General features: G+C 44.5%; 1 protein-coding gene across 1 annotated transcript in view; it reads right to left on the bottom strand.

The window, feature by feature from the left end:
• LOC128347591 (zinc finger protein 420-like) overlaps positions 1–18,652 on the bottom strand; it is a 43,323-nt gene extending 24,671 nt beyond the window's left edge. Inside the window, exons 1-6 of the mRNA XM_053302540.1 lie at positions 18,579–18,652; positions 16,817–17,293; positions 16,321–16,447; positions 15,954–16,036; positions 15,735–15,861; positions 9,565–11,163 (exon numbers count right to left, since the gene is read on the bottom strand). Coding sequence (XP_053158515.1) covers positions 9,565–11,163; positions 15,735–15,861; positions 15,954–16,036; positions 16,321–16,447; positions 16,817–17,212 — 2,332 coding nt within the window. The 5' untranslated portion in view covers positions 17,213–17,293; positions 18,579–18,652. The remainder of the gene's footprint in view (positions 1–9,564; positions 11,164–15,734; positions 15,862–15,953; positions 16,037–16,320; positions 16,448–16,816; positions 17,294–18,578) is intronic.
• Between the last annotated feature and the right edge of the window lie 2,715 nt (positions 18,653–21,367).

Below are 21,367 nucleotides of genomic sequence, written 5' to 3'. Positions count from 1 at the left end.
AACATACTACATTATACTTAGGTTTTTCCTCACAAGTGCCTGCCGCCGCCGCCAAGCCAGGCCACTGACTGGCCGCCAGGCACCAGCAAAGCAATGGGGGGGGCGCAGGCAGCACGGAAGGGACCGCTTGTGGGGAAGGGGGCACCGACGCGCTCCCTTGAGTGCTGCAGCGCTGCTGCACTGAGCAGGAAACATTTGTATTAACAAAAAATTAAAAAATAAATAAATAAAATTGGTCATGGCGGCGCCCCCCCACGTGACCAGAAAAGATGGCGCCTGGGGCACATGCCCCCCCTATAGTTACGCCTCTGTAGTTGGCTGAGGAGAGGCCCAATGGTTCTGTGAGCAAACTCAGTGGAGCTCTCTACCTCCTCTAGTAGGTGAAGCAGTTCTCCCAGTAATGCATCGACAACTTTAAAAGGGTCTTTTCCGCCTGTCCCTTCATGAACCCTGACTGTTCAGATGTTAGGTCTGCAGCTTTGGTCTTCCAGGTCCCATACTTTGGCCTAGAGTACTGTAACTTCAGCCTGGAACTTAGTGGGATTTTTCTGCTGGCCTGCAGCTTTTCCCTCTACCACCATTCCAGTTTGCTTCTCAGTGTTTTCCATGCGACTGTTAACACTGAGCAAAGTATCCTTAATCCCATTCACTCTGGGCCAGAGGGCTTTTGTGTCTTTCTCAACTTCTCTCATGAAGACCAGTATAGTCTGAGTAGCCACCTGCTCATGGTCTGAAATGTTGGATTGCTTGGAGGGGAGATTTCTTTATTCACCCCAGCTACAGTGGAAGTGCACAGGTAAGGAGAGCACTGCTGATTAATACTGTCTGGGGACATGGAGTTAGAGTTCTAAATAAAGTAGTTTATTGAGGAAATCCATTAGGGAGATAGATAAGGTCTTCATGCCTTACTGCTAGTTGAGGAGAGCTGGTCTTGTGGTAGCAAGCACGACTTGTCCCCTTAGCTAAGCAGGGTCCACCCTAGTTGCATATGAATGGGAGTCTTGATGTGCAAGCACTGTAAGAGATTCCTCTTAGGGGATGGAGCTGCTCTGGAAGAAGTAGAAGGTTCCAAGTTTGCTCCCTGGCAGCATCTCCAAGATAGGGCTGAGAGAGATTCCTGCCTGCAAACTTGGAGAAGCCACTGCCAGTCTGGGTAGACAATACTGAGCTAGAAGGACCAATGGTCTGACTCAGTATATATAGATGCCTCTGGGGAGCCCACAGGCAAGTGGTAGGGATGTGCATGGAACCGGGCAGGGGAAACTCGAATGCAGGGTGGTGGTGCTGCTTTAAGGGTGTGGGAGGGTGCACGTACCCCTCCCTCCACTCTTCCCCCACTGGTCCCCCACGATGCCAAGATCTCTCTCCTGCCTCTCCTGGGGGAGGAGAGCTGGTCTTGTGGTAGCAAGCATGACTTGTCCCCATAGCTAAGCAGGGTCTGCCCTGGTTGCATCTGAATGGGAGACTTGATGTGTGAGCACTGCAAGATATTCCCCTCAGGGGATTGAGCTGCTCTGGGAAGAGCAGAAGGTTTCAAGTTCCCTTCCTGGCTTCTCCCAGACAGGGCTGAGAGAGATTCCTGCCTGCAACTTTGGAGAAGCTGCTGCTGGTCTGTGAAGACAATACTGAGCTAGACAGACCAATGGTCTGATTCAGTATATGGCAGCTTCTTATGTCCCTATCACATTTAATTAATTAATTAATTAATTAACTAGTTAGCAAACATATTTTTATACCGCCCAAAACGTATGTCTCTGGGCAGTTTAAAAATCTGTGGTTAAAAGCCTGAGAAAACAGGTACGTCTTGAGAGTCTTCATGGAAAAAAAACAGTGAAGGGGATACTCTTATTTCAACAGGGAGTATATTCCAAAGCCCTGGGGCAACCACAGAGAAGGCCCAGTCCCATACGAGCTGGCGGCAACCATAACCAGACCTCTCCAGTTGATCTTAGTAGGCGACAGGGTTCATGACAAATAAGACACTCTCTTAAATACCCTGAACCCAAGCCCTTAAGGGCTTTGTAGGTAATAACCAGCACTTTGTATTTTCCACGGAAACTTTTTGGCAGCCAGTGCAATTATTTCAAAATTTGAGTTATATGGTCCCTTCGAATTGTTCCCCAGACCAATCTGGCTGCTGTATTCCAGACTATGTTTCCAGTTTCCTGGGTAGGTTTTCCTCCTGCCTTGCTTCCACACAATCACTTCTCCCCAGGCCCAGGTTTTCCTCTTACCTTGCTTCCACACAACTGAAAATAGGGAGCACACACAGCTCCCAAACCTGGGTTTCAATTGTGTGAATGACCTCAATATATATTTTCAAATATTTGATGTCTTTTTAGCATTCCCCCCAAATTAAGGTCCATAAAGGACTGGTGCCTTTTGCTGTTTTGAAAGACATCAATTTCGTTATTGTTGAGTAATTGCTGTTCAAAATCCTCATAACAGTGAAAATAACTAAGGGAAAGTTAGCTATGAGCATAACGGAGTCTGCCCACTCAGAATTCTGAAGCCAAAGTAGGGAGGGGTCAGTCCTGGCAATTTATAGTGAGTGACTTCCTGGTTCTGAACATAGGTGCCTAATAAGGACAGTTTATGAGCCAAAAGAAAAGCACAGGGCTCTGTGGGCGCCAGGAGTCAAAATCGACTTGACAGCACACTTTACCTTTATGAGCACTCTGGGACTTGTATAGTTAAACAAACATTCCTCCCCCTCACTTTCCTTTCATGGGCATTTGTTTTTCTCCCTCTGCCCCCTTTTATTTATCTGGGGCTTACTTCTGAGTAAAAATGTATAGTATTGGGACCAAGGACCCCATGCTAGGAAGTTGCATTCCCACGCAGCACCAAGAAACCATCATTCTGGTGTATACTGCTCTTGAACATGAAGGTTCTACATCAGAACCAAACTGTCAGTGAATATGGAAGCTTCACTTGGCCATACTTAAGAAATGAAGTCTCCATATTCACAGGTGGCTTGGCTCTCATGTAGAACCTCCATGTTGAAGGGCAGTCTCTACACCACAATAATAGTTTGTTGGCACTGGGTGGGAATGGTTTCTGGGATTTCCTTGCTGTATTTTTTTGGAGCTTACTGGAAGCATGTAGCTGAGCACTGTGAGAAAGAGGATGCTGGCAATTCTATGTTCAAACCTAAGAGGGGAAAACTCCATTAAACTCAGAGCGACTTGCTTCCATATAATGAGGGAACAAACAATCCCTGAAAAATTGTCAGGTAGGGATTTGCATGTGCATGTGCCACACATGTGTTATTGGGGGCAGCACCGTGACAGCAGGAAGCTGCATGCTGCAGCAGAGAGCATGTAAAGACCTGCTCTCCTCTTTGTTTTTAAAGATCCCGCTCTGGTTCATACATATCCCTAGCCTTGGGGGTTGGGTGGTCCCTCTAATTTTTTTTTCCATTTCTGTGCGGAATGAATTTTGTTCTGGGCGGCAGTATCAAGGCAGTGTGTGCGCACATACATTCAGAATGCGGCCTTCCTGATTCAGCCTGAGCACGATCCAAAATGAACTGAGCGGACATCCAAAAACTTGTGAGCACGCGCACACATGCTCATGTCTTAGAGGGGACAGTGCTTGGGGGAGGGGAGAATAATGAAAAGGTCCTTTGAAAAATGTTAGTGGAAAACAATGGAAAAAGTTCTGTGAGTTGTTGGAACATAGGAAACATAGGAAACTGCCATATACTGAGTCAGACCATTGGTCTATCTAGCTCAGTATTGTCTTCATAGACCGGCAGCGGCTTCTCCAAGGTTGCAGGCAGGAATCTCTCTCAGCCCTATCTTGGAGAAGCCAGGGAGGGAACCTGAAACCTTCTGCTCTTCCCAGAGCAGCTCAATCCCCTGAGGGGAATCTCTTGCAGTGCTCACACATTCAGATGCAACCAGGGCAGACCCTGCTTAGCTATGGGGACAAGTCATGCTTGCTACCACAAGACCAGCTCTCCTCCCCCAGGAGAGGCAGGAGAGAGATCTTGGCATCGTGGGGGACAGCCCATTGAAAGTGTTGATTCCATGCATGACAGCTTTGAGAAAGGCCAGTTCTATGCAAGGGATCATTAGGAAGTAGATTGAAAAGAAAAATGCTAATATAATGCCCTTATACAAATCTATGGTGTGGCCACATTTGGAGTACTGTGTACAGTTCTGGTGACCTTATATTAAGGACATTGTAGAACTGGAAATATTGCAGAAGAGGGCAACCAAGGTGATCAGGGGCCTAGAGCACCTTCCTTATGAGGCAAGGCTACAGCATCTGGGGCTTTTTAGTCTGGAAAAGAAGAGACTATGGAGAGACATAGTAGAGGTGTATAAAATTATGCATGGAGTAGAGAGAGAGGACAGAGAGAAATTTTTCTCCCTCTCACAACACTAGAACCAGGGGTCATCCCATGAAACTGAATGTTGGGAAATTTAGGGCTGACAAGAGGAAGTACTTTTTCACACGGCGCATAATTAATCTATGGATTTCTTTGCCATGAGATGTGTGGTGATGGCCACTAGTTTGGATGGCTTTAAATATGGCTTATTCCCCCTGAGGGGAATATCTTACAGTGCTCACACTTCTAGTCTCCCATTCATATGCAACCAGGGCAGACCCTGCTTAGCTAAGGGGACAAGTCATGCTTGCTACCACAAGACCAGTATATCTGTGACTATATTCGGTTTGTGAATTTTAACTGTTGTGAATTTTAACTGTTCTATACTGTTTTAATATTTGTTGTGATTAATTTGTACACTGCCTAGAGATGTTTATACCAGGCAGTATAGAAACATGACAAATAAAATAAATAAATAAATGCCCTTCGTTGGTTTTACCCTGTTTTGGACCCTGCCCAATAGTGTTTCTATGGTTACAATTTTGGAAGGCAGTACGATACCTGACAAGAGAAAGAGTCCCGTGCCTCCATGGCATGAACATCATGGGCCATCAAATTTCCTTGCTTTCTGGAGCTCAGTTGAAGTTGCCACTCATTTAATTATCCCTAATTACCAAACAAGTTTTTTCCTTTGCATATATACACACTCCCCAAACTTCAGCGAATGTTCCAGCTTCTTCAGGGGCGTTTCCATGCCTGACAGTGCCCCAGGCAGCTCCAAAGGGTGGAGCCACCCTTTTCCACTCTAAAGAGCCAACTTCGGTAGCTGGACTGCTGCTAAGCAACAGGGGTTCCCACCTACTGATGTGCTACGACAAGCAAAAATGAGTCATTAATTGTGTTTAATTAAAAAACAACAACACCCGACAGACATCTAACATTGCTACTACGGCAAAGCATATTCTAGATGTTCCCCTCGATTTATCATATATCATTTCCCAAAAGACACAGTCTCAGATAACAAAAATTCTGCCAGACTGCTGGGGTTACTTGTCAAACATTAAAACTCACAAGCAAGCCATTTATTTCCTTTCTATACCTCAAAATCGACATGGACCATCATCAAACCCACTTATCCCATACTGTCAAGTTTCTAAATCAATCCACTGAGTGGTTTTCTAGCTATGAGCCGTAGCACCTACTGCCCCACACAAAGCTATTTGATCAGGGTCCAGCGGAACCCCTCCTCCTCAATGAAATGCAGAACCACCACCTCAAAGGATACGGGATCCTGAGAAGAAAAGGTTTTCAACTTGCAGACAAGAAAAAGGTTTTTCCTCTTGAAAGCCTAGAGCTAAGGATAATGAAGATGAAGCAGGCAATGGTTCTGTGAGAATGGCAGAGCCAGTGTGGTGTAGTGGTTAGAGTGCTGGGCTAGGACCGGGGAGACCCGAGTTCAAATCTCAATTCAGCCATGAAACTTGCTGGGTGACTCTGGGCCAGTCACTTCTCTCTCAGCCTAACCTACTTCACAGGTTTGTTGTGAGGAGAAACTTAAGTATGTAGTACACCGCTCTGGGCTCCTTGGAGGAAAAGCAGAATATAAAATGTTTAAAAAATAATTCATGCCTTTATAGGCTTACTAGCGGGCAGCTTTGAAGCTTTGATAGACATCAAGAGGCAGATTCTCTCAGACTCAGAAAAAAGTGCCCAAGCTGTCCCCTGCCTCTATTCCCAGAGAACTCTCTCCTACCTGATCTGGTTGTATGAGTCATTTCTCCACCACCACACATGGAAGATGACCTTGTACACATTGCTGGCATTATTCCACAGACTAAGAGACAAAGGTAGTGATGTATCCACACACACACACACACACACACCCTTTATCTATAAATAAATAAAGATACTGGTTCCTTGAGGAAGGAAGAAAAAGATCACACACATAAGCCCCATAGGATCCTGGGCAGAATTCAATGTGTTGATTTGGACAAATGAATTTGCTAGCTTGTTGACCTTAAACAGATGTCCAGCTTTGTTTGGGGCAGACTGGAGGAAAAAAGGTCTCCTACAAACTGACTCGGGGACACCGGAGCAGCAGCCCATACATTTTAGGCACACCCTAGGAAGCTAAACCATGTAGAAGTGATGTCCATTAACAAGTAGAAGCATGAACCATTAATCCGCATTCAGCAAGAAGGCGTCACCCTCTTCAGAGATCCAACTGACCCTCACCTTGTGATGGTATCTCCGAGAGCTTTCACTGCCACGGAGAAGTTGGCGGCCCCTTCTGCTAACTGCCCCTGCACCTGAAACACCAACAAAATCCCAGGCAGGGGCTGGGGAGGAGTGGGGGGGAATTAGAAAAGGAAGAGGACAAGCAAAGGTGGGGGGTAGAGGACAGAGAGTTGGAATATATCCATCTAAAAAAAGGACTTTGTTCAAAATCTGGGCAAGTGCGAGAAATTTATATTTTCACATATTATCAATTTTATGAATTAGCCTTATTTTTTGAATGTGCACATCAGGTTTACTTTGCACGCAATGCATATTTATTTTTATTTTTTATTAGATTTCTATACCGCCCTTCCAAAAATGGCTCAGGGTGGTTTACACAGAGAAATTATACATAAATAAATAAATAAGATGAATCCCTGTCCCCAAAGGGCTCACAGTATAAAAAGAAAGACAAGACAGACACCAGCAACAGTCACTGGAGGTACTGTGCTGGGGGTGGATAGGGCCAGTTACTCTCCCCCTGCTAAATAAAGAGAATCACCACGTTAAAAAGGTGCCTCTTTGCCAAGTTAGCAGGGGTGATTTGGGGAGAAACAAATATATACACCGCTCTGGGCTCCTTGGAGGAAGTTATAAACATAAACAAATAAAGATCGATGTGATTTTTCAGAGACCAATACCTGCCCTTATTATTATTAATAATAATTCGATTTCTATACCGCCCTTCCAAAAATGACTCAGGGCGTTTTACACAGAGAAATAATATATAAATAAGATGGATCGCTGTCCCAAAAGGGCTCACAGTATAAAAAGAAACATAAGATAGACACCAGCAACAGTCACTGGAGGTACTGTGCTGGGGGTGGATAGGGCCAGTTACTCTCCCCCTGCTAAATAAAGAGCACCACCACATTAAAAAGTGCCTCTTTACCAAGTTAGCAGGGGTTATACTATATATTAAACATATCAGACACACACATATCAAACATTTTATTGTTTATTTTTTAGGAGATAAGCATGAAGAAGTTACCTCATAAGATTGCTTGTTTTTGTTCAGAGGCATGTAAAATAAGGTGCCTGCAAACTGGTTTTTAAATGTTTACTTATGTTATTGTATTGTACTGTATTGTTCTTTGCTGTAGTGTTTATTTGGTTGTTGACCATAAATAAATGAGTTCAGTTCATATCTATGTGGAGAACCCAGAGTGCAAGCTCCTGTTTGTTAAAATCTTTATACCCCCTACTGCTCAGCTCACCCTGAGTATCCCCTACCAATGGCAACTGTTTCCAGGCAGGCTGGCTACCTTTGTGCCTCTCTGAACTCACAAATTCAGCCACATATGCCGGAGAGAAGGGAAACCCCCCAAATCCTAGAGCCTTCACTTAGCACGTTAGCCAAAGCTAGCTTAATATAAAACCCAGCACAGTCCAGCTTTAGAGTTAAAAAAATAAAATAAATCAAAAATCTTGCTTTAGTATAAACAAATGGCACAGAGTTTATAGGCAAATGAAGATTGTGATGAAACCAGAGGAAAACAGTACAGAAAAGTCTGAAAGTATTCTTACATGCTTCCTGACCTGGTTGTTGTTGGAGCAGACATCAGTTATTTTAGAGTTGTAAAAATATTTACTCAAAATTTACAGCTTAAATGCATGATGGTAGTCCTTTGTTCCAGGTTGAGGGAAAAAAGGAACATTGCTTCTGGCAAGGTACAGCAGCCAGACCATATGCATCTGAGTCCATTCTCCTGGAAGTGAACTAAAAAAAACCTCCACTGCTTATTCCATTTTCCTTAGTTAAAGGGCAAATATGAAATCTGATTTATCCAGCTGCCTAACAGCTCAGACACACAGGAAGACAGCTAAAATATTCTCTAATACAATTCTGTCAGCTCCTATGTCAGCTAACTGAGCAAAGCGGCACCTTTTAAAAGTGGCAATTCTCTTTATTGAGCAGAGGGACAGCAACTGGCCCTATCCATCCCAAGCACAGCATCCCTCCAGTGGCTGTTGCTGGTGTCTATCTTATGTTTCTGTTTTAGACTGGGAACCCTTTGGGGATAGGGAGCCATTTTATTTATTTATATCTTTGTAAACCGCTTTGGGAACTTCTGTTGAAAAGCGGTATATAAATATTTGTTGTATTCATATTCTCAGCCCTGGGAAGGGAAGTGAGAATATTTATCCACCATTATCCTGGCAGTAAAACAAAAGAAAAGAGGGGCCCCCCTATTTGTATCTATTAACCTTAGTGTTTCATAGGATGACAGCAGGTGGCCACGTGTGAAAAAGAACATATATGGTTGTCAGGCTTCAATGCATTGGGAGTTTTAAAGCTAAAGAAACAGACTGAGACTCTCACCAGGGTTTATAAGGGGTTACCCCTGCTAACTGGGCAAAGAGCCCAGTGGTGATTCTCTTTATTTAGCAATAGCAATAGCACTTACATTTATATACCGCTCTATAGCTGGAAGCTCTCTAAGCGGTTTACAATGATTTAGCATATTGCCCCCCAACATTCTGGGTACTCATTTTACCGACCTCGGAAGGATGGAAGGCTGAGTCAACCTTGAGCCCCTGGTCAGGATCGAACTTGTAACCTTCTGGTTACAGGGCGGCAGTTTTTTTACCACTGCGCCACCAGGGGCTCTTATTTAGCAGGGGGAGAGTAACTGGCCCTATCCACCCCCAGCACAATACTTCCAGTGACTGTTGCTGGTGTGTGTCTTATGTTTCTTTTTAGAATGTGAGCCCTTTGGGGACAGGGATCCATCTTATCTTATTTATTATTTCTCTGTGTAAACCGCCCTCAGCCATTTTTGGAAGGGTGGTATAGAAATCGAATTAATAACAACAACAACAACAACCCTGGAGTGTGTTTCTCCTGAATGAATTATTTGATGCTGTGTAACATCTGAGTTCTGACAAATGCTCTCTTCCCACTCCAGACATTTAAAACAATTGATCTTATTTGTGAATTATTTGATGGCTAACAAGGACTGATCTTTGACGGAAGCTCTTTCCACACACCAAGCATTTGAATGGTTTTTCTCCTGTGTGAATTCTTTCATGTCTCCTAAGATCTGAGGTCTGACTGAAGCTCCTTCCACACTCCAGACATTTAAATGGTTTCTCTCCTGTGTGAGTTCTCTGGTGTTGTGCAAGTCTTGAGCTCCAATTGAAGCTCTTCCCACACTCCAGACATTTATAGGGTTTCTCTTCTATGTGAGTTCTCTCATGTTGTGCAAGTCTTGAGCTACAACTGAAGTTTTTCCCACACTCCAAGCATATAAATGGTTTCTCTCCTGTGTGAATTCTTTCATGCCTTGTAAGGTCTGAGCGCCATCTGAAGCTCTTTCCACACTCCAAACATTTAACTGGCTTCTCTCCTCTGTGAATTTTTACATGTCGTTTAAGATCTGGGCTCCAGCTGAAGCTCTTTCCACATTTCCTACATTTAAATGACTTCTCCCCCGTATGGATTCTTTGATGTTGTCTAAGTTTTGAGCTCTGACTACAGCTCTTTCCAGATTCCATGCATTTCTCTCCTGTGTGAGTTCTTAGATGTATGCTAAGGTGTTCTCGCTGGCTGAAACTCTTTCCACAGTCAAAACATGTAAACGGTTTTTCTCCTGTATGAATTCTTTCATGTCTCATAAGATCCGTGCTCCATATGAAGCTCTTTTCACACTTGAAGCATTTATAGGGCTTCTCTCTTGGATGAATTCTTAGACATACACTAAGTTCTTCACTGCAAGTGAAGCTCTTTCCATACTCCACACATTTAAATGGCTTCTCTACTTTGTGAATTCGTTGATGTCTCTTAAGACATGAGCTCCAATTGAAGCTCTTTCCACACTCTAAACATTGAAATGGTTTCCCTCTTATGTGAATTATTTGCTGATGTGTAAGATCTGGGCTCCTATTGAAGCTCTTCCTGCACTCAGAGCATTTAAATACTTTCTCCCCTATGCAAATTCTTGGATATTTTGTAAGTTCTGATCTCCCACTGAAGCTTTTTCCACATTCAAAACATTTAAATCCTTTCTCTCCAGTGTGAATTATTTGATGTTTTATAAGAGCTGATCTCCGATTGAAGCTCTTTCCACACACAGAGCATTTAAATGGTTTCTCTCCTGTATGAATTCTCTTATGTTGTGTAAGGGCTGATTTCCGACTGAAGTTCTTTCCACACTCCAAACATTTAAATGGTTTCTCTCCTGTATGAATTCTCTTATGCTGTGTAAGGGCTGAGTTCTGACTGAAGCTCTTTCCACACTCCAAACATTGAAATGGCTTCTCTCCTCTCTTGAGTCTCCAATTATGTTTAACCCTCGATTTAAAAATGACATTTTTCTTCAAAAAAGCTTCAGTTTTAAAGAGGTACTTCCTTCTTTGATTTCTTTTGTCTATTTCTTCTTGGATATTGGTCTCCTGGGAGCCATGAGCATGAAGAGCAGAGAGTTTATTCCTCCTTTCCAGTTGTGCTTCTGTTTCCTTCTTCAGCTGTCGTCCTCCTTTACATCTCACTCTTTCCACTAATGCTTTGCATGGTTCTCCCTCATACTTCCTTGTCCACCAATCACCTGCAGGAACAGAGAGAAAGAAACCAAGTATGAATTGCAGGGAAATATGGAAGCTGAAATTAAACCGTCAAACCAATCAGCTGCTACTACCACTGAGAAAATGACTAGGAGAGGAAAGCTGGTCTTGTGATAGCAAGCATGACTTGTCCCCATAGCTAAGCAGGGTCTGCCCTGGTTGCATATGAATGGGAGACTTGATGTGTGAGCAGTGTAAGATATTCCCTACAGGGGATGAAGCCGCTCTGGGAAGAGCAGAAAGTTTCAAGTTCCCTCCCTGGCTTCTCCAAGATAGGGCTGAGAGAGATTCCTGCCTGCAACCTTGGAGAAGCTGCTGCCAGTCTGTGAAGACAATACTGAGCAAGATAGACCAATGGTCTGACTCAGTATATGGCAGTTTCCTATGTTCCTATGTTCCTAACAAGAGGTATGTCTTCACACAAATCAAATACTGGCCAGTGGTTGGCATTAAATGAATTATGGTGTGGAGTGGACTATGGACCCCTGGGTTTCGCTTCCCACCCAGCCATGAAGTTGAATGGAAGGTATTGTCTAGAATCACCACGTGTAAAAGGTGCCTCTTTGCTCCGTTAGCAGGGGATGAGCTGTTTGGATAAAGATTCATACCAAAAGTCTCTCTGCCGGATGTGGTTCTGCTGTCGCACATCCCTCCTGCTCATCTTCAGCCAATTAGCTCCAAAGCATTATTCCCAAAAATAGATGCAAGCCAGCTGAGAGTTCCATGACGATGCCCAAATAGCCAGTGAGTCATGCCACATTGTTTGAACCAGGAATAATCAGCCTGGCACAAGAATACAGCTGCTGCTTTCCCGGCTTGGCTTGAAGTGTGATTGTTATAGCCAGTCTTGGAATCCAGCCAGTGCAATTGTTAATAGCCAGTCTAGATTCCCAACTTTTCTGAAGCAGAGAAGAGTCTATGACATGGGAATCTAAAAGGCACTTGCTTCGAAAATTTTACATCCTCCAAAGGCAAGCCAGAAGGACGCCCCCAATATCAGTCAGTGAGGTCATTCACAAGACTGGGTGGGCGGGGAAGGCTGGTTTAACTCACCTTCTCCCCAGACAAGCGCCTGATTCTGGCTGGGAGTACGAACCACACTCCCAGAAGAGCAGCACTGCGTTATGCAGCATGCAGTTACAGAGGCTGGGCCTACATGTCCTGGCCTCTGGAGATCCCACAATGCACTGCGTGACATGCACAATGCATTGGGGGATTCCCCTGACTCTGCCTTTGGCTGGGCTGGAAACCACATGATCCCGGAGCCCGAGTTAAGGGAGCACTCACTCCTTTAACCTCAGCTAGCCTGGCTAGGTGGTGCCCAGGTCCTCGGGATTAGGGCACCGATCCCAGTGGTTCTCTCGTGCAGCCTAATCCATGAGCGTGAGAACAGCCTCTATATGATGAAATGAGTGTATCGTTCTAGTTGTCCAGATATGAAGGGGTTAATAGGGATGTGCACGAACCTGTTCGGAGGCCCTTTTACGGGCCTCCGAACAGGTTCGAACACGGGGCCGATTTGAAGTTCGAAGGCCCTGGGGGGTTGGCGCTATAAGGGCAGGGGGAGGGTGCACTTACTCCTCCCGCAAGCGAACCTCCCTGCTGCCCCGTAGATCTCCTCTGCTGGAAGTACTGGTTGTGTGTGCGCACACACCCCCAGTACTTCTAGCCACTTCCAGCCGAGAAGGGCAATGGGGCGGCAGGGAGGTATGCTGCTGCCCTGAAGGTTTTTATGAAAAAATAACGCCAGTAGGGGAAAGATGGCGGGAGGGGTAAGTGCACTCCCCAACTGTCCTTAAAGTGCCACCCTGCTGCTTCAGAACCGCCCAGCCGTGGTTCCGTGCACATCCCTAGGGGTTAAAGCCCAGTAGCTGAGTCTGGGAAGCCCCCTGATCAGTGAGGGGAAAACAAAGCAGTTAGAATTCAGTTAGAGAATGTCAGTTGGAAATAAAAGACACACACAGAGAGGGTATCTGACGTCCAGCCTCGGAATAGGCTGGGTACAGAGAGAACCTGGTTTGGTTCAGGGAAGTAAATACAAGAGTTTGAGGGACAGCCCAGGGAGAAGGCGGGAGGTAAAGAGAACCTAGTGCGGTTCTGAGCAGGGGCGTACCTAGGTAATTTTGGAGCCTGAACCTAAAGGTCTTTGGAGACACAGACACCCCACTGCGAGTTAAACATCATCCCCAACACACACACACTGACACATGCAGTATTTTTAACATGTGGGTTCTTGAGGGCAGAAACAGCAACTGAACTCACAAGAATGTAAGAATATACAACAAGTATATTCCACATATTTATATTCCACATATTCCCATCCCACATATTTCTTTCCCCTCCTCCATCTCTAAAGCAGAGGTCATGCTCAGCCACCAGTTCCCTCTAAGGCGTGCGCACGCTCACACATTTTTTGATGTCCGCTCAGTTAATTTTAGATCCTGCTCAGGTTGAATCAGGAAGGCCCCACCTTGAATGCATGTGCACACTGCCTTGATACTGCCACCCAGCAGAAGTGTTTCTGCTAATGCAAAATCTAATTCTGCACACAGATGAAAAAAATTAGAGAGAACACTGTCAGCCACCCGGTGCATTGTGGACTAGCAGCACAGAATGGCAACGCCACCACCTGGGACAGACTAAAGAAGGTTTGGGGGCCCTGGCCCTTGGCCCCGAAGTCCAGGGGTAAGTGTGTCTCTGGTTCTGAGTAAAAGGTTATACGGGCTTGGGAAGGAAACAATTCTAAAATCAAGACTCATCAAGTATATGTAAACATATTGTAACTGCAATCTTGTAACTAAACAAGCAAGCTACCCTACTTTCCAAACAGAGACCCAAGCAACCAACGGAATTTGTGTAATTAATAAACTTTTACTTTATTCAATGTTAAAGGATCTTAGAGTGACGTTGTCCTTATCCTCATGCCTACATCAACATGTTACCAAACCAGAAAACCCCAATAAAAAGAGTTCCCAATTATTAAGAGAGCATGTATGGTGCAGCAAAACAAAATTCTTTGGGAAGATCAGAAAGTAAATACAAACAAGATCTCCCCTCTCTCGTCACAGTCTACTACCAGTCTGATTGGCTACAAAACAACAACAACAACAACAACAACAACGATGAAGAAACAAAGCAGGCCTACAAGAAAGAACAAGTAAAGAACCGAGCAGAAAAATGGAAAAATAAGCCACTGCATGGTCAATATTTGCACAATATAACTGGAAAATCAAACATCACCAAGACCTGGCAGTGGCTTAAGAATGGCAACTTGAAGAAAGAAACTGAGGGTTTAATATTGGTTGCACAAGAACAGGCACTAAGAACAAATGCAATAAGAGCAAAAATAGAAAAAACCAACAACAAACAGCAAGTGCCGCCTTTGTAAAGAAGCAGATGAAACAGGGGATCACCTAATCAGCTGTCATAAAAAGATCGCACAGATTGACTACAAACAAAGGCATGACAAGGTAGCAGGGATGATACACTGGAACATCTGCAAAAAATACAAGCTACCTGTAGCCAAAAATTGATGGGACCATATAATTGAAAAAGTTGTAGAAAATGAAGATGCAAAAGTATTATGGGACTTCCGACTACAAATAGACAAACATCTGCCACACAATACACCAGATATAACTGTAGTAGAGAAGAAAGAAAAAGAAGTCAAAATAATCAACATAGCAATACCAGGTGATAGCAGAATAGAAGAAAAAGAAATAGGAAAAAATCACAAAATACAAATATCTACAAATTGAAATTGAAAGGCTGTGGCAGAAGAAGACCAAAATAATCCCAGTAGTAATTGACGCCCTAGGTGCAATTCCAAAACACCTTGAAGAGCACCTCAACGCCATAGGGGCCACAGAAATCACCACCAGCCAATTACAAAAAGCAACTTTACTGGGAACAGCCTATATTCTGCAATGATATCTATAATAATAACAGCAACAACACTGATAATAAAATTCCAGCTGAATTTTCCAGTTATATTGTGCAAATATTGGCCATGCAGTGGCTTATTTTTCCATTTTTCTGCTCGGTTCTTTACTTGTTCTTTCTTGTAGGCCTGCTTTATTTCATTGGTGTTCAATAGTTTCTAGTTATTGACCATTTTAAATGCATCTTCTTCACTGTCCTTTATATTATTATAAAATTATTGTTATAATAAAATTATTATTAATTATTATTATAAATATCATCATCATCTCGATTTCTATACCGCTCTTCCAAAAATGGCTCAGGGTGGTTTACAGAGAGAAATAATAAATAAATAAGATGGATCCCTGTCCCCAAAGGGCTCACAATCTAAAAAGAAACATAAGATAGACCCCAGCAACAGTCACTGGAGGTACTGTGCTGGGGGTGGATAGGGCCAGTTACTCCCCCTGCTAAATAAAGAGAATCACCACATTAAAAAGGTGCCTCTTTGCCAAGTTAGTAGGTGTTCCCCCTACCCAGTGGAGAGATCCCAGAATCCTGCCAGAAAAAAAGAATGCTGGGTAACAACAAACAAGGTAGCAGGAGCAATTTTTGGATCAAGAAGGAGCCTTACCCAGAAAGGCCACATTCCAAGTTGTCTCCTCCATGACTTCTCTGTGCAGGGTTCTTTGGTCTGCATCCAGCAAAGCCCACTCATCTTCCGTGAAATGCACCGCAGCCTCCTCAAAGGACAAGGGACCCTGAAAGAAGTAAACATTTTCAGCTCAAATACGTCTTCGTCTTGTAAGCAAATAGCCGAGGTAAAACATCTCCCTGATTATCCATATCCTACCTGATGTGGTTGCAGAGAAGCCATTTCTCTTCCACCACACAGAGGACCCGACTGTGAACTCATTGCCAGAGATATTCCAAAGCCTATGAGAGAGACAAGGGTGGCCAGATGATGCTTAATATCGGTTCCTTGTTGTGGGGAGGGGAGAAGAAGATCATCTGACTGCCACTGACTGATGTGCAGAACCCAAGGTGACATATACATTTCTTAACTTGTTGACAATAAACAGATCTCCAGGTTTATATAAGGTAGACTGGAGAGAAAAGCCTCCCACAAACAGTCTCAGGGGAACGCAAAAGCAGCATGCACTTTAGCCAAATCAGAGGAAGGGAGACCCAGTAGGCATGAGATCCATTAATATCCTTACCCAGTGAGGTGGCATCTGCATCACCCCCCTGAGAGATCCCACTGAACTGCAGCTTCCGTCTGGTTTCTGATAGAGTCTTCTCTGCCTCAGAAAAGTTAGGGTTCGCTTCTGCTAACCGGTCCTGCACCTGAAACACCAATGAAAATCCCAGGCAGGAGATGGGTGAAGGGTGGGGGACAGGACAGGCATAGATAGGAGGCTGGAGGGTTGGAATACAACCTCCTGCAAGGATTTTGAGCGAAATCTGGACAGCCAGGGGGAATTTATTCTTGCTCAAATTGTTCTTTATTTTAATAATTACTATTAATTAACTAACTATTAATTAATTGTACTTCTTTGTTGACTTAGTTTGTTCTTAATTATTATTATGAGACACACTGACATTTGCAGAAAGGTGAAATAGCAATTTTTAATAGAAATGAATTTAAAAAGTTATTCTTAAAACTATAAACAAACAAATTAATTTCCTCTAACTACCAGGATGAAACTCTCTCACCTGCTGTTCTTCCTGCTTTTTGTCCTCTGCTTGGCTCAGAAGGAAACCTTCTGCCAGGGCCACTGCCTGCGAACTGGTCTCTGGCCCACATTCCCTGACCCAGCTCTCCATCTCTGGGGGCAGGATGGCCAGGAACTGCTTCAGGATCACCAGGTCCAGCATCTGGTGTTTTGTGTGTTGCTCTGGTTTGAGCCACTGATGGCAAAACCTGTGGAGTTGGCTGCAGAGCTCTCGGGGTCCTTCAGCCTCCTTGTAGCGTAAGCACCTGAAGTGCTGGTAGTATACATCTGAACTGATTGTGTCCCAACCCATGGCCTTCTCCACACTGCTTTCCCAGAATTCCTCACTGCCACCAGACTTGATGGTCTCTGGGCCAGCTGCAGCTTGCATTTCCATCTCCAGTTCTATGCTCCAACAGGCACCTCCAACAAGATTGGAGTTGTTCTTCCACCAGGCTTGTCCTTTCAGCAGGAATGGCTGTAATTGAATTGAATTTAGTTTACATAGTATATTTGGATATTGCCCCAAGCTCACAGCTCTGGAGGGTTTACAGCACACATGGTGTCACTGAATTCTGCACATTGTTCTGGGAGGGAAGTGTAACATAGGAAGCAATCATATACTGAGTCAGACCCTTGGTCTGTCTAGCTCAGCACTGTCTACACAGAGACCGGCAGCAACTTCTCCAGGGTTGCAGGCAGGAATCTCTCTCAGCCCTAGCTTGGAGAAGCCAGGGAGGGAACTTGAAACCTTCTGCTCTTCCCAGAGCGGCTCCATCCCCTGAGGGGAATATCTTACAGTGCTCACACTTCTAGTCTCCCATTCATATGCAACCAGGGTGGACCCTGCTTAGCTAAGAGGACAAGTCATGCTTGCTAGCACAAGACCAGTTCTTGCTTGCTACCACAAGACCATCATCATGCCAGGGGGGCATTTTACAAAAGAAGGGATCATTCCCAGCTCCTTACAGAGGCTCTTCCCTTAAGGGGAGGAGGCACACATTCAAAGAGCAACCAGAGACTTCCTCCTTTGCCTGCAAGCCACTGACCCCCCCCCCCCCCGCTGAGGGTCACGCAGTGCATCCTCTCCCTCTGAAAATCTTTTGTGAGCTCCCGCCCCACCCCGCCCCGCCCCCACTTTTCCTCTCCCAAATCCCCCAGCCAGATCTGCTCCCTTTCCTTCACCCTTTCTTCGGCGGCTCTTGTCCTTCTCCTTAGCACACTACAAAGCTACTTGGAAAAGAAGTTGAAACTGGTCTCACCCTCTTCCAATTCAGGGGCCCTCTCGGTTTTGCAAAGTGAAGGAAAGGTGCTTGAGCTCCCTTTGGGGTAACTACAGAGGGATCAGCTCAGCTGCTACACAGACCACCCACCCGTGGGATGAAACGTGGGGTGTGTGATGTGTGGGGACCCCCCCCCGGGGCTTTTTCTCCTCTGCATGTTTTTCTCCCATTCACTCCCTTTATTATTATTATTATTATTATTACATTTATATCCCGCTCTTCCTCCAAGGAGCCCAGAGCGGTGTACTACATACTTGAGTTTCTCTTTCACAACAACCCAGTGAAGTAGGTTAGGCTGAGAGAGAAGTGACTGGCCCAGTGTCAGCCAGCTAGTTTCATGGCTGAATGGGGATTTGAACTCAGGTCTCCCTGGTCCTAGTCCAGCACTCTAACCACTACACCACGCTGGCTCTCACCCAATTCACCACGCTTTACTCCTCCTCCCGGGGTTTCTTTCCAGCCTCCTCAATCCTCACTTACCTTCTTTGCATCTGTCACCCAGCCTGAGCTTTCCGTGCAGCCTGCGCTTCCCCTCCAAGTTATTAGTGGGTGAAGCCACTTCCCAGGCAAGCCGGGAGAGCTGAGAAGGACTCTCACCAATCACAATTCCTTTTTCTCATTTTTGCCTCTCTAGGACTCACCGTCTCTCTTACTTTAACTCTGAGATGCCATCATCTCTGCAGTGTAGACAGTCGAAGGAGATTTTATTTTATTTATTTCTTTTACTGTTGCATTTATATACCGCCTTTCGTTAAAAGACAACCCCAAGGCGGTTTACAAAAGTTAAAACATACAATAAAAAGGCAATAAAAACATCAAGCTAAAAAATATAAAAACATATAAAATACAGGCACAAAAACAATACAACAGGTAAAAACACACAGAAGCAGCAGTAAAAACTCACGTACCCTTTTATTAGCCCATTTTCCTTAAGGAAAGTAAGCTTATGAGATCACGCGGCAGTCTGTGTGTGACTGTGTCCCTTTCTTTGCAATGCCTGGACCTTTGCAATGCCTGGACCCCAACTTTGCAATGCCAGGACCAATATGAACCAAATTGGGTAACTGTAGGGACACCTATGTTGGCATAGTTTGTAATGATGTGATTCATTCACCCCGATTCAAGATGGTGGATAGTTAATGTTTGAGGTGCAAGTGGGCTAACTTGTGAACTGCCTGACCAATCTGAACTAAATTTGGCACAATTGTAGTGAGCGACACATAGGGAGGGATCAAGGGCGTAGTTAGTAATGATGTCATCTACCCTGATTCAAGATGGCGGGTGTGTGAATGTTTAAGACTGAAGATTGGCTAACTTGTGAAGATGGTAATTATCACTTTATAGTGAAAGTAGGGTTGCCATATTCTAGGTCTCCAAATCTGGGCACCTACTTTGCATATGTAAATTGGTTTGCCAATAATTTGCATATGCAATTTAGCAACTGCATTTTCTAGTTAACTTGTATTTGCTCTGGATACCTACCAACAATAGTTGGGGAAGAGATCTTTGCCTGACCATTTTGAAACCTTCTGCTCTTCATCCCCTGAGGGGAATATCTTGCAGTGCTCACACATCAAGTCACCCATTCATATGCAACCAGGGCAGACCCTGTTTAGCTATGGGGACAAGTCATGCTTGCTACCACAAGACCAGCTCTCCAGGGCAACCAGGGTGATTGCCTGGGCTCTGTTCTTGTTGCTGCCATTACAATTAACTAGAAGGGTCCCCCCTGCACTGGCTGACTTACCCCAGGCCCGCCCCCTGCCAGGGCTAAGGACACCCCTGCCTCCACCACTATACAATGTACTCAGGACCAAAATTGTCAGTGGCTTCTCCAAGGGAATAAACAGTCCTTACCCATGGGTTTGGTCGAAACAGGTACACAGATTATATTGCACTTGTTGCTGTGGAGTCTTAAAAAATATACATATTTTTTCATTTATTTAACACATTTGTGCAAGCCTCAAAATTACAGCTTGTGCCTTCAGAATTGACCACAGGGCCCCCTCATCTGCATAAGTGGTGGGTGTTGTTTCCTCCCCAGATCGCACTGGAGAAACTTTTCAAAATGTAGAGCAGGAGTTCTCAAACTTCTGTGTACAGGTGTTGTTGGACTACAACTCCCATCATCCCCAGCAAAAAAGGGCCATTGTGGCTGGGGTGAATGGGAGGTGCACTCACACAGCATCTGGGGACGCTTTGAGAACCCCTGGTGGTGGAAGAGTCTGGAAAACACGTAAAGCTCTGTCTTGGGTATCCAAAGCAGTACACTGTATTTGGCTCCCTTTACCCCAGGGGGGCTTTGGAATGTGCTCCCTGTCGATAGAAGAGCTTCTCTGTCTCTGGCTGCCTTCAAAAAATTACTCAAGACACACCTGTTTTCTCAGGCCTTTTAAAATTTTTTGTTTTAATTGTAATTGTGCTTTATTTTATTATTTTACATTGCTGTAGACCTCCTTGGGATGTATGTGTTAGGCAGTTTGTAAATAGGATGAAATAAATTAACTAACCAAAAATGATATAGGTATAGAGCCAGCATGGTGTAGTGGTTAGAGTGCTGGACTAGGACCGGGGAGACCCGAGTTCAAATCCCCATTCAGCCATGAAACTAGCTGGGTGACTCTGGGCCAGTCACTTCGCTCTCAGCCTAACCTACTTCATAGGGTTGTTGTGAAAGAGAAACTCAAGTATGTAGTACACCGCTCTGGGCTCCCTGGAGGAAGAGCGGGATAGAAATGTAATAATAATAATAATAATAATAAATAATGTTTGCTCTGAAGGCAAAGCAGGTAGAAAGTTTGTGAGTTTTTCATGGTGTGTTTTCCCATTGGAAAAAGTGAACAGAAAATCTTGGTATTGAATGCAAACTGGGGGGAAGAGAGTGGTGGGCCTGGATGTGTCTTTCCATGTATCATTATACCGACACCATCTTGTATATGCACACAGGTCTCTGTACATGTTTTTGTGTGAATGACTGTACATGCATTCATCTTAGTGTCTGGGTAGAGGCTAGAGGCCCCTTCAAACACAGGGTACATATAGGAGGTGTATTACTGTTTCTGCATTAAACATAATAAAAACAATGAATTTATTTATATGGCCACCCCATAACAAATTCTTCTCTGGACAGCTTCCAACCTAATAGGCAAATAATATATGTACGTACAGTATACCCAGATTGTACATGCCTTGAAGGTAACATATAAATAGGCCTCTGTGTGCGTGTTCATGTGTAGAGGTTTCCGTCCTACAAACAAGGGCCAGATAGA

This window comes from Hemicordylus capensis, chromosome 2, assembly GCF_027244095.1.
Source record: "Hemicordylus capensis ecotype Gifberg chromosome 2, rHemCap1.1.pri, whole genome shotgun sequence".
NCBI classification, from domain to species: Eukaryota; Metazoa; Chordata; class Lepidosauria; order Squamata; family Cordylidae; genus Hemicordylus; species Hemicordylus capensis.
This window is presented reverse-complemented; position numbering and strand designations above follow the sequence as displayed.